General features: G+C 34.3%; 1 protein-coding gene across 4 annotated transcripts in view; it reads right to left on the minus strand.

Annotated features, from left to right (window-relative positions):
- The window catches only part of LRRIQ1 (leucine rich repeats and IQ motif containing 1), a 227517-nt gene that overhangs the window by 19010 nt on the left and 187777 nt on the right, over positions 1-20730 (minus strand). For 3 of the 4 annotated variants that reach the window (XM_044941866.1, XM_025284377.2, XM_025284378.2), the window contains 3 exons: positions 11473-11605; positions 8645-8705; positions 1429-1549 (listed from right to left, as the gene is read on the minus strand). In XM_044941866.1, the coding sequence (XP_044797801.1) occupies positions 1429-1549; positions 8645-8705; positions 11473-11605 (315 nt within the window). Of the gene's footprint in view, positions 1-1231; positions 1550-8644; positions 8706-11472; positions 11606-20730 lie in introns of those variants that run through there. The other variant, XM_025284379.2, reaches the window with a different exon arrangement.

A 20730-nucleotide genomic window follows, 5' to 3' on the forward strand; every position in this document is an offset into this window, starting at 1 on the left:
AAGGCAATTTGTGTAAAAATTTTATTAGGTTTGTGTATTTTTACCCACACTACTTCAAAACAATATCATATGAGTTTGTAATATGCAATGCTTAAAATGGGTATGGCATTATTCACTATGATGTGTGGCACAGGTTGATTCCTTCTGAAATGTTTTTTATATATATTATATACATATATATAACTTCTGATGTTATTACCACATTTTGTTGCTGTAGAAAATTTGTATTAAAAGAATAATTTTACATAGGTGAATTAACCTAAAATATTTCTTAACCATATTGACCAGAGCAACCTTTCATGACCAGATTCTGGGAAATATTTGTAAGTTAGATATATTAAAATTATTTTAAAATGAAATTAAAATTCATTAAAATAAATTTACATATAAATGGATTTAAATGACTGGAATCTAATAATGCCAAGCATCTGGAGGAAAAGTCAGAGAATCATTTCGACATTTTCATTTATCTGAAGAGCACTATCTGGATTGTTGAATTGTTCATATTCAAATAAATATTGACTTTGTGTGTATATAATCATACAATCAATGAGTAATAAATCTTTTTATAGAGTAACTGTTACTTAAAATGAAGTGTAAATTAATATGTGGATTTCTGAGGTTTACTATACGTTGGCAAAATTAACAAAATATTATATTAAATAAACCATCTTTTGTATTACTATACCATAACACTCTAGAAAATGTTTTGATATCTTTACAGTGTAAGTTAAATGAAGAGTTAGAAAAAGTTAGGCTTTCTTACTCTCAAATACCTTGAGATACAGATAGTTTTTAAATGTTTACATTCTTTTCAGAGTTAATAATTGCTTTGTAATTCTTGTTGAAACCATGATATATATATAGTTATAGTACCAAATTAATAAATGTGTGACAAGTTTTCAAATATGAAAAGTCATCACTAGTAAATACAAACTGTCATCTATTCAGTGGAAATAGTTTTTAAGAGCATGATTTTGACACTATAATGTTTAGAAGTCTGCTATTTAAAAAAAAAAAATTCCTTCAAAACAAACTTTACTTACAATGTATATTAAATAATGACAAAAGGCCAAAACACATTACTTTGATATATAAATCCAACGTTTTACAATTAATCTAAACAAACTCTTTTAGAACTAAATGATCAAAGAATTCAATATGATCCATGGGGGGGTAGAGGAGTAAATCACTGAGTCACAGAATAGAATTAAAATAAAAACTGATGCTGTTAATTTTAGAAATAATTTAATTCCGTTTGTATCAAAAGAAGACATTCAAAGAAGGAAAAAATTCAAATGGATAGTTTTGGGCAGTTCTGGTTGCTGGCATCCTACCCCCTTATCTGTAAAAGAATGCTTGCTGGCATTAGTTTCCATCAATTCATTTGTGATTTTGAAATTAATTCTGAAGGAAACCACAACTTACTTGAAGATCCCGCTGAGTGTCTGTGTGCCTGAATTTTTTTTTCTGTCTTCACAGACAAAGCACTTCCACTGGTCATGGAAAAAAGGTCTAAATCCGTGTCTTCTCTGCTTACAAGTCTTGCCTGGGAGCAATGGGAGAGAATGTATACAATCATGAAACAAAATATGGCATTTTCTGAATGCAGCTCACATTACCCCAAATAAACAAACAGGCTCTGTCAAACAACCTTCTTCAAAATGATACCACAATCCTTTATTGCTGCCCAGGCAGAACAAATGCACTATGTCAAAGCATTTTTTGCAAATAAGAGCCGATTTTAAAATTGAGGTTTGCTATTTGAGTCTGTACAACAAAAGAAAACATTTCAGTACAGTAATTTTGATGAAAATCAATCTTAAAGGCAACTGATGAAACTTTAAATAGCTTAACATCACTTATTTACCAAGGATATTATTTAATTCTTAATTGAATGTTATAAATGTCACATCGGATTATTTTCTGCAATATTCACGTTTTACCACTTATAAAATTCCCTGAAATGCCTTTCATCCCATATTTTTATACTACAAAGCCATGAAAGATCTCTACTTTCTCACTACAGTCATTATTAATGTAAAATACTATATGTTAAGTCTAATTTGGGAATAAGGGTAGACATATAGAAATTTCAAGATATTTTAAGGACATATGTATTAGGTAATTTATTTCATCTAAAATTACTCTCTGAACTTTCATTACTATTTTGGATTGAACTGAATCACCTCTTGGCTATAAATATTGGTTTACATAATGTCTAATATCATTAAGTAAGGATTTATCGGGATTTGGCCCCTAAATGGGAGAAAAATGCCATGATAGAAGAAAGCAAAGCAGCCTCAAAGTAGCTGGAACTTCATCCAAACCATAGGATGCTTGAAATCCTGTGAGAAAGCATTGTCCTTAATATTTGATGTGAGAAAAATTTAGAGTAAAATAAAACCATAAAACATCACTGTGGTTACATAGCTATCCCTATATGACGTGCTACAAAAACTCATGAAACCAGAACCCAAAGATCATCTTCCTTCAAATTCAGATGTCTGCATCCCCCCTCCCACCTTCTCTCATTGTTAAATAAGCAAGTTTGGTATTGGTGAACTCAGAGGAGAAGCCCTTCTAGCGCTTTAGTCACTTTTTAAAATGTACCTGGGTAAGTGATACCATTGTTTCATCAAAAAAACCTCCGTAGAGAACCGTTTCAAGTGAAACGATGACTGGCTCACAATTTACACTTGTGATGTTTAGGATGAAAAATGTTATACATTCTTTCTGGATTTTATTTCATTAGTGCACAAGCATATGTATTTAATGGTCCCATTACTATAGCTCCATCAATACTGAGACATCACAAAAACCAATCAGGAATAAGGGGGAGTGAAAAAGCTGGCTTAAAGCTCAACATTCAGAAAACTAAGATCATGGCATCTGGTCCCATCATTTCATGGGAAATAGATGGAGAAACAGTGGAAACAATGTCAGACTTTATTTTGGGGGGCTCCAAAATCACTGCAGATGGTGATTGCAGCCATGAAATTAAAAGACGCTTACTCCTTGGAGGAAAGTTATGACCAACCTAGATAGCATATTCAAAAGCAGAGACATTACTTTGCCAACAAAGGTCCGTCTAGTCAAGGCTATGGTTTTTCCAGTGGTCATGTATGGATGTGAGAGTTGGACTGTGAAGAAGGCTGAGCACTGAAGAATTGATGCTTTTGAACTGTGGTGTTGGAGAAGACTCTTGAGAGTCCCTTGGACTGTAAGGAGATCCAACCAGTCCATTCTAAAGGAGATCGGTCCTGGGTGTTCTTTGGAAGGAATGATGCTAAAGCTGAAACTCCAGTACTTTGGCCACCACATGCGAAGAGTTGACTCACTGGAAAAGACTCTGATGCTGGGAGGGATTGGGGACAGGAGGAGAAGGGGATGACAGAGCATGAGATGGCTGGATGGCATCACCGACTTGATGGATGTGAGTCTGAGTGAACTTTGGAAGTTGGTGATGGACAGGGAGGCCTGGCGTGCTGCAATTCATGGGGTCGCAAAGAGTTGGACACGACTGAGCGACTGAACTGAACTAATTGACTGATCAAAGCAATACCAAGATTTTGGTGACATCATTTACAAAATAAGGAAAGACATGCTAACCACATAAGAGACCCGCCTGCTGACTAAAGAGGCTTTAACTATAAGCCTCAGGATTTTAAAATCAGGTTTTATTTGCTTCAATTTAATGACATAATTTCACTACACCTATTTAAAAAGCAGAAATCTCACCCTCCTCCAGACAAGATGATACCTATACGTCAATAAAATATTTGTGAACATGTCTTCCAAAAATCTTGTTATCATCTAAGCCATTAACATCCAAAAGATTGCTTATTCCAAAACAGAAAACAGTATCGGTTATTAACTAAGCCAGATTATAACAGAATCAAATTTAGAAGTGAAATTTAACAATAACACACACTTTCACAATGGTGCCACCTCGCAGCTTAAATGCAAACCTAGAAATTTCATAGAGGCTAGTTACATGTCTAGCAGCATATTTAACTCAGCCACATATGTATTTATATTCAAATTCTACCTGTGAAAACACTGGTTTCAAATTGAACATCATCCTTCCTCTTACTGTTAAGGAGTAGAGAAATCATAAAGAAAATATATCTTTTCTTCTATGTCATGCAAAATGGATATACTATACATGCAAAATAGAATAATATTGACCTTGCTTTTAATACTTGTTCTACAAAACTGTATGTTTAATCCCAAAACATTGTAATATTAAACATTCTTCACAGTTACAACATGATAAACAGTTTGTGTCAGATCAGAATTTTCTTATGTGCAATACAATAGCAAATATTTAAATAGTAATTTTGCAAAACTCTTGTTGGTCTTTGTCTTCTGATTAGGTCATGTCTGTAGCCTCATCTACAAAGTCTGTAATATTCTTTTTTCCCATATTTTCACAATGAAATGAGTGGTATGAATTCTGGAACATGACTTCTAAGCAAGTGGATCCTGTTTCACCTCCAAACCAAGCTACTTAATTTAAAATAGAGGATCTCTTCCATTTAATAAAGAACAGTCAGTTCTTTCTTCTGATTTTTCACAAACAAGATTTTATTAAATATTTATTTTAAAAGTTTGTATTTTTAGAAGACAAACAGCACACAAAATAAATACCTATTTACTTATTATGCAGATATTTTTAAAAAAGAGAAATAAAATATTATAAAGTGAAATTCACTTGTAAGCTTTTCAGTTTTTCTACATATGTTTTGAATAAACATATTCAAAAGTTTTTAGAATATTATTTCAAAATTAACCTAACTTATTTTTGCATTTTGCTTCTTTCACTGTACATTACATCTGTGAAATACAGATCTAGTTCATTTAACTGTTTGAATAATATGCAAATTATTGCAAAATTACTGTAGATGCTATGAACATACCACATCATTGTTTGTACTATTTCTAGACATAATACCAGTGTTTTAAAAATATTTTTCTCTTTGATTGCAGAAAGCTGAGGTATGCATACCCCTCCATTCATAATACATTGTCATCATTGTGCAAACCCCTTCTCTTATATAATAAGACAGAGGCCTTGTTATGTAACATATGTGGGCATGGAAGGCACTGTAAATGTTTTATAGAACTATAATTTACATGTAATAAAATGCACAGAACTTAAATATGAAGTTCAATCATTTTCAAAAATTTTCTTTTTGATTTACAACTCCCATAGAAGCTGCAAAAATTGGTACTAAGAGTTACTTTTATATCCTTCACACAGCTTATCCATATGATATCTTGATAATTCAAGTTCAATTAATAAAAACAGGAAATTGACATTGGTGCCATACTATTACTAAACCATAGACCTTATTCACCAGTTTCCACACGCACTATTTTTTTTTGGTTTGTTTATGCTTCTATGACATTTTATCACATGTATAAATTCACATAACTACCACCACAATCAGAATAGACAATTATTCCATTTCTCCAAACAAGCTCTTTGTTTTCCCTTTAGAGTAATACCTTCCCCCTAATCTAATAACTGGCAACCACTAATAAATTCCCCATCACTATAATTATGTAGTTTTGAGAATGTTATGTAAATGAAATCATACAGTAAAGAACATTTTGAAATTGTCTTCTTTCACTTAGCAAAATGCTCTTGAGATCCATGAACGTCTTTGTGTATGCCATGAGTTTATTCTTGTTTGTTGCTTTTTGTTCCTTTTTGTGTATCTGTTGTATATATGTACCACCATTTGTTTACCATTTACCCAGTGAATGAGATTTGGATCATTTCCAATATTTTCAGCTATCACAAATAAAACTACTATGAACATTTATGTATAAGTTTTTGATTGAAGTTCATCTCTCTAGAAAAAGTGCTCAGGAGCAAAACTGCTGAGTCAGATAAGTATATATTTAACTTTATGAGAAATTGACACTATTTTCTTTTTTTTACAATGGCTGTGCCCTTCTTCATAGGGACTTCTCTGTGGTTCAGTGGTAAAGAATCTGCCTGTCGATGCAGGCTACGCGGGTTCAATCTCTGGGTTGGGAAGATGCCCTGGAGTAGGAAGTGGCAACCTGCTCCAGTATCTTGCCTGCAGAATTCCATGGACAGAGAAGCCTGGTGGACTACAGTCCATGGGATGGCAAAGAGTTGAACACAACTTATTGACTAAACAACAATTCATGCATATGGTATATGTCTTTGATTTTTTATAAGCAATGTTTGATAGGTTATAATTGTAAGGGCCTTGCACATGTTAATGTTAACATTTGTGATTTAACTCTATCGCAGTACACCTTCTCCTTTTGTTTAATCCTGTTTTTTTCTTCCCTCAAAGGAGTTGTTCCCGAGAGCCTTCCCCAGTAAACATTCTACATTCAAATATCAGAATCGGAGTATATTTTCTGGAGAAATTGAACTATGAGTGTCTCCTGCAGGAAAATGCTAGCATTTTGGGGGGATAATTTTAATAAGCAATGCAATTGTCTAGATCTATGACATGCCTTCTGATATATATTTGGAAGTAAGTAAAATAATATCTTGTTTGCATTTTTCTCATTCTTGTCTGTCATACAATAACTTTAATCTTGTTTGGAAGACAGAGATATTATTTATTAGCTTCCTCAAAACCTAGCATTTGAATGTTTGATTATGTCCTATTCTGTCCTCACTTTTGAAGCTCAGTGACAAAATATTCTAGATGATATTTATATTTATCCCTATATTAAGAAATAACTCCACTGTCTTTTGGTATGCCTTATTCTGATGTGATGTCAACTGTCAACCTATTGTTCCTTTGTAGATAAACTTTCACTAATTCTTTTATGCTGTCTAATCCAGGGTTCATTTCAAATATATTATTTTTTATTTTCAGAATTTATAAAGGCCTTATTTGCATATCCATCTCCCTCTAATTAAAATTTGATCATTTTTTTGTTTGATTATTCTCTGCTCTTTTATTATAGGTGGCATTTTTATGTCTTTGAGGATATTATAGTAGCAGCTGTTGCAGCTTTTTAACATTTCAAGATTTTCCTTAGTTATGGCCTGGTCTCAGTTGTACAATTATCTGCACAAGTTTCCTACAAGTAGGGTGTTTTCATTCCCCAACACTCTGCAAGATTTCCACCCAGCTTCCCCTTCAATTAGCCCAGTATTCTTTTAGTGTAAATCCTTGATCCATTCCCCTATCTTGACTCAAAAAAAAAAAGTCTGTTCTACTACTACTACTTACGTTGTTTTGTGTTCAGCTGTTCTTATTCAATATATTTTTTAAAAAGTATTTATCATTTCTATGTATTTGTCATACATTCATGGGTAGTGTGATATAATGGTATATGGAGGAAGGAGATTAATGTCAATGGGTTAATCTCATAGAACCATTGTGATTAGGAATCTACCCAATCTGTTTTCATTCATTTTAGAAGTATAATAATCAAATGTAATATCCCTTCCTTTATTGTGGCATTTCTTGGCACTTTATATTTCTGATTTTTGCTCCAAAATGGCTACTCAAAAATCTGTGTGAGAGTGTTAGTCAATAATATGTAGGGTGTTAGTAGCCTGAGGTACCACTTTTCCTAGGGTAATCTTCATGTCACTCTGCCAGAGGGATTTCTATTAAAATGCAAGAAAATATTTGTTTAGTGATTATTTCAAATATGTGCATTCTTCTATAAATATTTCCATAAGCACATTAATTTTAACATTGTCCTAATTTTTCTTCTCTTTCAGGAAAACTCCTTGAATGAGTAATTCATAAGAATAACGAATATAACTGCTCTGGATATGATAATATTATTTCCCATTAGAGAATACATTATTTTTTTATATAAAATTCTACACGGTAAGTTGACTTATAATCAGTTTTCTTGGTGAATGTAGAGTTTGAGCAAGGAATATTCATTGGTTGATATAAATGGAAGGTGACATAAAGTTAGGGTTATTTGATGCCCTTCATTTTCACATGCCAAGGAGGTCACACACTTCTGTCATTTGTCAGGGTACCCTCTTTTCTGGGAATTTCTGGAAACACTAACATTTCTTGTTTGGGGACTCTATTTCTCAGACTCCATATTGACCATTCTTCTGTTAACATAGGCTTCCTTCTGATAGCATATATTTCAGCTGACTTTTGAAATGCACATGAGTTATATTGTCTAGAGTATACACTCTGGTCGCCATGTTAGAACTTGGTTGCTCCTAACACTCCAACCATTTGCACTTTATTACTTACAAAGGTTGAACACACAACTACTTTTTAATTTTTACCTGGTTTGATTTTTTGAGTCATGAGGGTGCTTTGCTATTTCCCTCAAGTATCCTCCTTTTAAAATAGTCTAGACAATAATATTGTTTTATAATTTCTTGCCCAGAGTATCTTTTAAAATATAGTAGCATCTTGTTATTTTAAAATCTACCAGATAAACTAAGTATTTTAAGGTGATATCATATTTTAAAGTCATATTATAAGCCAAGAAAACATGGTACTATTTTAATATTTAATATTTTAAGATTATCCTCAAAAGATACAGTTGTGGTATTTTCATAATTTATACTACTTATTGACACATCTTAAAGTGCCATCTGTTGAGTACTGTTGTCCACACACTTTTACTGAACTTTAAACACATTTCTTACCACAAGCTGAACTCTTCCACCATTACGTATGTCTGGATCTAACTCAGGCAAGAAGTGCTTGCTGCATAATGACAAAAAGAGAAATCACATTATTATATCAATGTAGAGGAAGACTATGAAAAACATGCCCAATGACAAGTTTGAGAAAAATCAATAATATACAAAATGGAAATAATTGTTTTCTTAAATTAGGTGAACGCAAATACATATACAAATTTATGTCTTTTCATAATTACTTTAAAATTCAATTTGACATAAATTTTAAATTTGCCAAACATAAATGCATACACAGATAAAAAAAATCTGCAGGTACCAATAACCTTAGCTAATAAATTATAGAATGGGTAAATATTATACCATGTCTACTTATATATCTTACTTATAAGAAAGGCAAAGCTTCTTATTTTTAAAATAGCTCTGGTATGTTTAATGCATTATACTAATGCTCACAATTAACTTCTGTTTAAGGCTAGAGCATTCATATTTGGCTTTTCAAGAACTTCTGTTTTAGAAAAAAATTTTTCTTAAAATATGAATACTTAAATATTCCTTTATATATTATATTTTCAAGGGACAAAATCCACTAATAATTGTCTGTTGCATTATATGTTTAATTATAACTAATTAAGGAGTAACTGATGTTGTTAAATGTTTAAGTATCTTAAAAATACATCCTGAAATGTTTTGTTTGTATTTTTCACATTATCTGTACAGATGCTTTTAAATCTCTAAAGAAGACCTCTTTCATCTGGTTAATATAGATGGTAAGCTATGCATTATGCTACATTTGGTTATAGTCCTGAAAATATCTTGTTATGAATTATACTAAATCAATTAATACCAGCATAAAATAAACTGTACTTTCATCAATAGGAACACTCAGCAAAATAAAAAAAGCCTCAAATGTTGATTGCTTTATTCCTACTTTCTTTGCTCCCAATGAAATAGGATATAGCAACCTAGGTTTTGAAGTGTTTTAATTTCACTTTTTTCCATATTATTAAAGATATTATATGGATAGAATTGACTACATATGAAGGTTTTTTCACTTGTATATATTATAAAAAAGGTTTAATTTTTATACATTATAACATTCTGCTATATTAAGTGTTAGACCTCATAACTGTTTTCTTTTTTACTCATTTAAATAATTAATACCTGCAACCCCTGGAAATGTTTCCAGTGTCATCTATATTTAGATTCATATTGGTTTATATATTTGACCTGTGGCGGATTCATTTTGATATTTGGCAAAACTAATACAATTTTGTAAAGTTTAAAAATAAAATAAAATTAAAAAAAAATTGTTTTGTGGATAAATGTAGCTACCGTGAAAGTCATAAAAATTTATCACAACTGCATAATATGAGAAACTAAATACTCAGTATTCTGTAATAACCTATAAAGGAAAAGGGTTTCCCAGGTGGTTCAGTAGGTAAAGAATCTGCCTTCAATGCAGGAGACTCAAGAGACCTGGGTTTGATCCCTGGGTTGGGAAGATGCCCTGGGTGAGGGCATGGCAAACCACTCCAGTATTCTTGCCTGGAGAATCCCATGGACAGAGGAGCCTGGCAGGGTACAGTCCATGGGGTCACAAAGAGTCAGACATGGCTGAAGCAATTGAGCACATAAGTGAAAAGAATGTGAAAAAGAATATATATGTGTTCTACACCTGAAGCTAACATGACATTGTAAATCAACTGTACTTTAATTAAACAAAAAATATTCAAAAATATTATCTCCAGACTTTTATTTCTTTAAAATTTTGGTTTAGTAGTTATGTACATAAATGTTTTATGTTATGTATTATTTGGACTGAATCTTGTTCCCTCAAAATTTATATGTTCAAATCTTGTTTTCTCAAAATTTATACATTCAAATCCTAATATTTAATACCTCAGAAAATTATTATATGAAGACAAGGCCTTGAAAGAGACAACTAAAGTAAAACGAGTTCAAAGAGGTGGGCCCTAATCCAATATAACTGGTGTCCTTGTTCAAAGAGGAGATTAGAACACAGGTAACACAGGTGGAAGGATGGTCATGCGAGGAGCCAGTGAGATGGAGCATCTGCAAGCCAAGGAAGACAGACCTCCAAAGAAACCAAACTTGCTGACTCCTTGATCTTGGACTTTCAGCTTCCAACACTGTGAGAAAATAGATCTCTGCGCTTTAAGCCAGGCAATCTAGTATTTTGTTATGGTAGCCCTAGAAAACTAATACATACATTAATATAACAAAAATTAATTGATTACTTATTAGGTTCAAGGCACCTTTCTTTGCTGCTAAGGGACATCAACATTTGATAACCTCAGTTTGAGAACTCACCTCTATCTTGTGAGAAAGAGAGATATCATCTCACTATAAAGAGGAGGAAACTAAAATATTGAGACATCACTGAGAATCAGTTACATGACTAGTAAAGTGGCAGGATTGGGGTTGAGTTTAATTTTAACTGCAAACATAAATGATAATAAAAATAACAAAAAATAAAATACTGCAATCACCAATACAGATGATATTTATAAACAGTTAATAGATACCATGCATTTTACTTTATAAAGTAGAACCATTTGTGTGGTTCATCATCACCATCAATCATTTGTTTTGATTTTTAAGCATTGCAGAAACTAAGCTCTTGAATATTTTACAGTGAAAAACATAGTGATCAAATCTATTCTATATAAGAGCCCATTTATAGTCTGGTAATGTCGTATATTGGCCTTTGGCTATATAAAGTCATGTTTGTTTTAGCATAATTAGCATAGGTTTCACTTTTCAATATGTGTTTGCAATACAAAAATCTGATTTAATGGAGATGACCTCACCATTTCATATTTCTGGAACCAGTCGTTTCAAGAACCCCAACCTGTGTATGAAGCCATTGGTATGTATATTCTTTACTCCTTTCTAATTTTTCATTTGCACTGGTATCCTTATACATAAATTCTTCTTCCTTATCTAGGGAAAAATATGAAAATATCATTTGTTTTTTAAAGAAATCAAATTTTGGCCAAGCAGCTTAGTCTAGGCTAACAATTTTATCACAAGGAAGAGAAAAACAAGACAGGTCAGGAGAGCTAAATCATCTGTAAGAAAAATACTGTCAGTCACTTATAAGATTAAGTACTTTTCCTGTTTGAGTTTCAAACCCACTTATTTTGAAAAGCAGAGTTGTTTTAATGAAACCAACATCCTATAGGGCTTGTTTTTTAGTGTTTTAGTTAGAAAATAGAAATAATTATTTTTGGTAGACAGAATTTAAAATCTAATTGTTCTCATATAATGTTATCCATATGAAGAATTTATAATTTATATTGAGGATACTCAAAATAGATTTGCAATTTTGTATAAAACAAAACTTGGTTTATATAAGCCAGTACAATATGTAAGTTAGGAAAATCATTTATATTAGGTTTAGGAAACCTGTGCTAATGCCATAGCAATGATTTCAAAGATGGAGAGGGGAAAGGGTAACAAAGAAGACGAGTATGGAAACTATGCAAAAGGAGAAATTACGCCAGGTGAGAATACAAGGTAACAAATATAAAGGAAAATAAAATAGTTAAAAAAAAGAAAAAGAAAAATCCAACCCTTATAGCTACACCTAAATATAGTATACGTATTTATATTATTCAAAAAAAAAAAAAAAAAGATCTGCAGACATTGCTGCCACATGAATGCCACACACTTGAGTTACAATGAAGACCTGTTGTTCTAGAACACTTCTCCATGGACTTGATTTTTTAGATGGCCTCTTTTTTGGTGCCATCACCATGCTTAGGGACATTTTAGCTTTGTAGGGTTCACTGACAGTACACCAGACAGGGGGTACCGACTGAAACTAACTCATGGTAATTAAACTCACAAGAAATCTACAATTTTTATTTAAAACATCAGTTTATTAATTTGAACTATTTCTTCAACTGGCTTCACCTAGCTTAAAACTCAACATTCAGAAAACTAAGATCATGGCATCCAGTCCCATCACTTCATGGCAAATAGATGGGGAAAAAGTGGAAACAGTGACAGATTTTATTTTCTTGGGCTCCAAAAGCATTGCAGATGGTGACTACAGCCATAAAATTAAAGGATACTGACTCCTTGAAAGGAAAGCTATGACAAAGCTAGACAGCATATTAAAAAGCAGAGACATCACTTTGCTGACAAAGGTCTGTATTTAAAACTATGGTTTTTCCAGTAGTCATGTATGGATGTGAACACTGGACCATAAAGAAGGCTGAGCACCAAAAAATTGATGCTTTCAAATTGTGGTGCTGGAGAAGACTCTTGAGAGTCCCTTGACAGCAAGGAGATCAAATGAATCAATCCTAAAGGAAATCAACCCTGAATATTAATGGGAAGGACTGATGGTGAAGCTCCAATACTTTGGCCACCTGATATGAAGAGCCGACTCATTGGAAAAGACTCCTGATTCTGGGAGAGATTGAGGGCAGGAGGGCAAGGGGATGAGAGAGGATGAGATGGTTGGACGGCACACTGACTCAATGAACATGAGTCTGACTAAACTTTGAGAGATAGCCATGGACAGGGAAGCCTGGTGTGCAGCAGTCCACGGGGCTGCAAAGAGTCAGGCATGGCTTAGCAGATAAACAATTCTTTCACTGTAGATCTTCAAACATAGAAAGTAATCTTTTATTTGCAGGTTGTTTGGAGGACAAATGAGACATGCTGTGAAGCTTATTTTGAATGCTAGGTGCATGGGCAGAGACACATTCACATATGTATACACACTCAGCGTCTATTGTTTTGATTATGTTAAGATGATACTTTCATCATGTCTTTTTTTTTCCCCTTAAAATTTGCTGTGGTCCTAGTGAAATGACTAATTTTCAGTCCAAAGAGATACAAGGTCCAGTTCTCAGAAAAGCTACAAGTCAAGATGTTTATTTCTCTAAATTACATTACTTAACTTCCTGTTAACTTCTCATGACATCTTACATTTCTAAAATGGTCATATCCCTTGTTTCCTGCATGCACGCTAAGTTCCTTCAGTCGTGTCTGACTCTTTGTGACCTTATGGACTATAGCCAGGCTCCTTTGTCCATGGTCTAACCCAGGCAAGCATACTGGAGTGGATTGCCATTTCCTTCTCCAGGGGATCTTACCGACCCAGGGATCAAACCCATGTATCTGTTGGCAGATTCTTTACCACTAGCACCACCTGGGCTTCCTGAATTTAAGCCAATCCTTCCATAGTTGCAGGGCTTCCCAGACAGCTCAGTTGGTAAAGAATCCTCCTACAAGGCAGGAGGCCCTGGTTCAATTCCTTGGCCGGGAAGATTCACTGGAGAAGGGAAGGCTACCCACTCCAGTATTCTTGGGCTTCCCTTGTGGCTCAGCTGGTAAAGAATCCATCTGCAACTTGGAGACCTGGGTTCGATCCCTGGCTTGGGAAGATCCCCTGGAGAAGGGAACGGCTACCCACTCCAGTATTCTGGCCTAGAGAATTCCATGGACTATACAGTCCATGGGGTCACAAAGAGTCTGACACGACTGTGTGACTTTCATTTTCACTTTCTCCATAGTTGCTGTACTGAAGGAACAATTACTCTGCATTCAAGGGCTGACCACTGAATTCATGAGCAGACAGCATTTTAATAAATGGCCTTCTTTATACAGAAACTAAAAAAGAGACTCAAACAAAGGGAAGATTTGGGCTTGCCACCCCAGTTACTGCATTAAGCACTAAGTTTCTTTTCTAGCTGAGTCCCAGGGTTTTATCTGCCTTTCTTGGTTGATCAGACCAAATGGTTAACCCATGAGTGCAATGACAGAAGGGAATGACAGAGAGGAATCAGTGACCCTGATAATTAACTGAACCTACAATTGGAACTTTAGCTACTCTTGATATGTAGCAAGTATACTTTTAGCTAAAAATAATCTTTGTGTCTTTCTTCTTTTGAAAATAGAGACATATACTTGCAATAGCCCCCTTTTAAAGTGCTTATTCCGAAAAGTTTTCCTCAATTCTACAGTAACACTCCATAAACCATAAGTGGTTTTACATTAGACTCAGTTCAGTTTCTCAATAATCATCCCCGAATAAAGATTAGAGATTTCACTGTAAGAGTCCAACTCATATTAATTCTTTTAACCTGAAGGCATGGATTGGTAGATTGGCATGAATTCAGTGTAAAAAGAGAACTAGCATAGTGGTGACATTGGCTAGATAGATCCAAGCATACTGCCATTCCAATGCTGCAGGAAATGATTCTGGCAAATGACTTTTGCAATAGCATTTCAGGATTACCCCTGTCACTGAGGAGAAAGTAGGATTTACTTCTTGAAGCTTGCTTTTAGCATTTTGTTTAGGAAGAATAATGGTGCCAGATTTACTTACAGACTTTTGTCATTTTCTAGTTCAGTTCAGTTGCTCAGTGGTGTCTGACTCTTTACGACCCCATGGACTACAGCATGTCAGGCTTTCCTGCCCATCACCAACTCCCAGAGCTTGCTCAAACTTGTGTCCATCAAGTCAGTGATGCCATCCAACCCTCTCATCCTCTGTTGTCCCCTTATCCTCCAGCCTTCAATATTTCCGAGCATCAGTGTCTTTTCAAATGAGTCAGTTTGAGTTGGAGTATTAAAGTTTCAGCTTCAGCATCAGTCCCTTTCAATGAGTATTTAGGACTGATTTCCTTTAGGATGGACTGGTTGGATCTCTTTGCAGTCCAAGGGACTCTCAAAAGAATTTTCTCCAACCCCACAGTTCAAAAGCATCAATTCTTCGGTGCTCAGCTTCCTTTATAGTCCAACTCTCACATCCATACGTGACTACTGGAAAAACCATAGCTTTGACTGGATGGACCTGTGTTGGCAAAGTAATGTCTCTGCTTTTTAATATGCTGTCTAGATTGGCCATAGCCTTTCTTCCAAGGAGTAAGTGTCTTTTAATTTCATGGCTGCAGCCACCATCTGCAGTGATTTTGGAGCCCCCCAAAAATAAAGTGTCACTGTTTCCACTGTTTCCCCATCTATTTCCCATGAAGTGATGGGACCGGATGCCATGATCTTAGTTTTCTGAATGTTGAGTTTTAAGCCATCTTTTTCACTCTCCTCTTTTCACTTTCATCAAGAGGCTCTTTAGTTCTTTGCTTTCTGCCATAAGGGTGGTGTCATCTGCATATCTGAGTTTATTCATATTTCTCCAGGCAATCTTGATTCCAGCTTGTGCTTCATCCAGCCTGGCATTTCTCATGATGTACTCTGTATATAAGTTAAATAAGCAGGGTGACAATATACAGCCTTGATGTATTTCTTGTCTGATTTGGAACCAGTCTGTTGTTCCATATCCTGTTCCAACTGTTGCTTCTTGTCCTACATACAGGTTTCTCAGGAAGCAGGTCAGGTGGGCTGGTATTCCATCTCTTTAAGAATTTTCCACAGTTTGCTGTGATTCACAACAAACCATGACTGTGTTTGCATAGTCAGTAAAGCAGAAGTAGATGTTTTTCTGGAATTTTTCTAGTTAGACTTCCCAATAAATCCTTTTGATTTTAGAAGAAACACCTTTCTGCCTGCAAAATGCAATCTACTACCTACCTACCATTCTTTCCTATTTTTCTAGGTCTTAATTAATTTCTTGTACCATCAACCTAAGAGAAAAGTTCTCTTTTTGATCCATGCTCTCCCCTAGTTACTACAGTCTATATATGCTGTTTTTACTTCAGGACACACATTCTATTAATTTTATTTAAATAAATTGTTAAACTCTTTTACTATATAAATAACATATTTTCACAATAGTTAACCTTAAAAATACTGAAAAGTAAGAAGTCAAAGAAAAGAAAATCTACAAAAAGCCCACTATTCAAAGATAACCACTGAATAACACTTTTAAGGCATTTCTTTGTAGTTCTTTTTCCCATAGATTTGTTTTATAGCATTTTTCCATTAGTACTATGACAAATGAATTCTATGTAATGGAAATCTAAATCTGAAAATGCTTTTAGGGGTTATACCCTATGATGTACCAACTTGTTACATGAAGGTTTTTAATTATTCTATTTAATCCATTTTTAAGGTAGAATTAGATAACATGTCTGAATTTCTGAATATTTGGAGGAACATGGTATAATCTATATTGTCAAATAGTTTACAAAACCTTTACCAATTTACCACAAGTTATATGAGGTTAATCATTTCACTAAGTCCCTAGTCAGCATTGGGATATTAAGTATTTTAGAACTGGTGATACTTTGAGAAAAATATTGTCTAATACGGTCTTAATTTATATATTTCTACTGCTAGCAAATTTAAAGTGGTTCCATATGATTTCTTATCAATAATATATAAAGTGTAAAGTATCTTTCTTATTCTTCCCAATTATCTGCTGGATTCTAGTATTTCCATTTTTGCTTTCAACTGACCATTCAAAATTCTTTATCTGTTACCACTGGTGCGAATATTTTCTCCTGCCCATTGTTTGATTTTAATTTCTACTCTATTTTCAAAAGGGGCAAATTTTTCTCTAGGCATACAAATTTATCTATTTGCTAAATATCTTCTAAACTATAAACCTTTTTCCACTCATAATTTATAGGCTATATCTTCCAATTTGTTAAATATGAAACCTAAGATTTCAGGGACAAATTCTACACTCTTCTAATATTTTGTCTTTTACACTAAAATATATTGGTTAACAAAATTCCATTAAGAGAGCTCTCTCTCAGTCTACTTTGTCTTCCCTTTTCATTCCCTCCTTAATTTACTGCAATCCAATTCTGTCAAATTGAAATTATCCTTACAATGAGGACCTTAAACCACCTTATCTACCAAGCACATTTATTCCTTATCTTCATTGGCCTCTCTGCTGAATTCAATTACACAGAACATTTTCTTTGTCTTAAAACTCTCTTCTCTGTGAGACTTTGAAACATCAGACTTCAAGTGCTTCCTTTCTGGCTCTTTTACATACACTCCCTCAGATGCTGATGCTTGTCAGTCTACGGAGCTTAGGAGCCTACGCTCACCACCTCCTTCCATGCCTAACATTGTGCTGGCCTTTGATGACAGCCAACTGGATAACTAGATGGTATGGTGGCCGTTTAGTTGCTCAGTCGTGTCTGACTCTTGTGACCCCATGGACTGTAGCCTGCCAAGCTCCTCTGTCCATGATATTCTCCAGGCAAGAATACTCAAGCAGGTTGCCATTTCCTTCTCCAGAGGATATTCCTGACCCAAGGATCGAACCCAGGTCTCCTGCATTGGAGGCAGATTCTTTATCAACTGAGCTGCAAGGGAAGCCAGATAACTAGATACAGAGTGTTTATTGCCTCATGGGGGTGGCAGCTTAGAGGACTGGATATTGCCAACCTCTACTTTGTTCCTGCTCTCAGATCCAGCTGAACTTCAGAATCACAGCATGTTTTCATCATCATCCTAGTAAGTCTGCTTTTTCTCCTGACTCCCCAAGTCATTCAGACCAGATATTCTGGAGTTGTCCTTGGCTGCTCACTCCTTATGTAATGAGTGAGACTAGACCAGAATTAGGTCTAGTCTCCCTACCAGTTATCTCACTGATACCTGGCCCCTTCTTCTCATCTCCATTGCTCCATTTTGAACAGGAGAGAGAGTCTCTGTTGACTGACATGTGTGCTTTAGCTCATTGCAATATGGCTTCCCCCCTGTACCGTTTCACTAAAACTGTTTACACGGAGATCATTAACACTGCTAGATCTTTGGGACTTTTTGAAGTTCTTACTGACTCCTCTAATGTTATACATCGTCCACTTCTTCCTTCTCAAAAGGCTTATTTCCTCCGACTCTTGCTTAGTTACACTTGTCCTGTTTTTCTCTGCCCTACTGTCTAAACCTCAGTTTCCTTCAAGGGTTCCTCTTCCTTTGGCATCTCTTCCAATCTCGGGATTCTTCTCTGGCATAATGTCCTAGCCCCATCTTACTCTTTGGTTATAAGCTTCCTGTCAGAGGATATTCCTTCAAGTTCTTCTATCGCTTTCTGAAATGTATTTATCCAAAGCCTCTCTACTAGGTATCCTACAGACAATTTAAACAGACTACATAAAAAGCTAAACTCAAGCTTTATCCCACCCTTTCATAGTTTCTATAATTCTACCATCATCGTCCGTGTGAAACTCAGAAACCTGAGTGCTGTACTGAACCAGTATTCTTCCTCACACTTTAACTGCAGATTTTACCTCCTAAATTCTTTTCATTCTGTCAAATCTCTGATATTTGAATTTTCACCATTTTAATTTGGCCCACTATCATCTCTTCTCAGTTACTGTAACAGCATTCTCACTGGTCTTTTTGCTTTTGACCTTGTTCCCACTTATATATCTCCAACTGCAAACGGTCTTTCTAAGGAACCCATTTAATTTGCACTTTCATAGGTTGAATTCTTGGTTCTCTACTGTGTCTGGGTAATGTTCAAAACATTTTGCACGGCATACAGGCTTTCCTTATCCCTTCAGACACATCTATTAAGTTCCTCCCTCAACCACCCAGATGTATTATAATTACTCAAAATGATCCCGTTGGCCTATAGACATTGTGTTTGGGATTATATACTTCACCAATGGTGTTCTTACTTCAGGTCTTACTTTGGAATTTACATTCTTCAGAGTAAGCTCCTGATCTTCTAAACACGTCATTCCTTATTCAAACTAGGTTAGAGATGTCCTCCATGGATAATATAGAGACCTTACGATAGCATTTATTACATCACAATTTACTCTTCTATTCATGTGTCAGTTTTATGTACTAGAATATACATTTTATAAGTGATACATAGTAGGATGATGTTCAGCAAATATTGGTAAGATTAAGGAATGATTGTCATAGTTGATTAATGTTCTCTGAGAAATGGAATTTAGATTTTTAGCATGCAGACAAACCTGTGTATTCTGGAGAATAACACATGTCTAAATGTGATTAACTTCATTATTATAATAGAAACTTTAGCTCTGAAAGTTGGAATTAGATTGGGATAAAACTGACAATCAAAGGTAGCAAATTAAAAACAATGTGTGCATGTGTGTGTGTATATATATACATATAAATGGCTACTTTATAAAATGTTGACAATGTATACAATCCTAGAGAAAAGCAGTTCAGCTTAAAAAAGTTCTCCAAAAGAAATTAGTCATTTTTAAATTAATGAAAATTTTTTTTCTTCATGAAAAGCAAGATAAGTGTTCATTAAACTCATATGCCTCAAATTAGTCAGTTTCCTAAATTTTCAACATAGCATAGTATCCTATACAGAGGAAGATTAGGATTCAATTATCATTTGGGGCACACAAAAAGAAGCTAATGATTTATATTTTTAATACCTACGGCAACTTTCCCATGACTATTTTCTTTTCTTTTAATAGCCTTTCTCAGTAATATAATAATAAAATACTATTGGTTTCATGGATGGAGATGAGTTCATCTCTTTACCAAAAGCTTTTGGAGGACTTGGTGGCATGCTGAGCAAAATGTTTCATATGAAAGAAATATTTTTGGTAACTTTGATAAATGGTTGATTCTATGTATCTTATGCTAGGAATAGTAAAAAATATGATTTACATTATAAAGTATAAGTGGTCTGCATGTGTTTGTTAAGAGCAGTTATTGCATCATACCTCACAAATAAAGGACAAATACAATTGGAGTTTGGCATAAACAGAATTTTAAATTCATTAACATCTGCATAAATACTTGTTGATAGGCTGTTTATGGCTTCTTCCTTAACCAATCCAATCTGTTGTTGGAAAGTTGACAACACTGGCAGGAAACCAATAACTCTCTAAGAGCCATTTGTGTATGACAAGCAACATTTCTATTCTTTAAAAATATATTTAAATATATATGTAATTGATCACTAAGGAAAAATGACTGTATGAACAAAGAGGAGGACTGTTAGTCCGAGAGCTTAAAAACAGAAATCTTGGGAACAGAGCCAAACTATATGTAAGGGTCAAAGGCTAATTGCAGCACTAATCACTCCTTTATATATTTCACTATATTTTATGGCAGAGAAGGCAAAAACGTACCAGGATAAAAAATACTTGCTAGTTTCTGACATTTGAATTACTTTTCAAAATTCATCTGTTTGG

This window comes from Bubalus bubalis, chromosome 4 (genome assembly GCF_019923935.1).
Source record: "Bubalus bubalis isolate 160015118507 breed Murrah chromosome 4, NDDB_SH_1, whole genome shotgun sequence".
In the NCBI taxonomy this organism is placed as follows: Eukaryota; Metazoa; Chordata; class Mammalia; order Artiodactyla; family Bovidae; genus Bubalus; species Bubalus bubalis.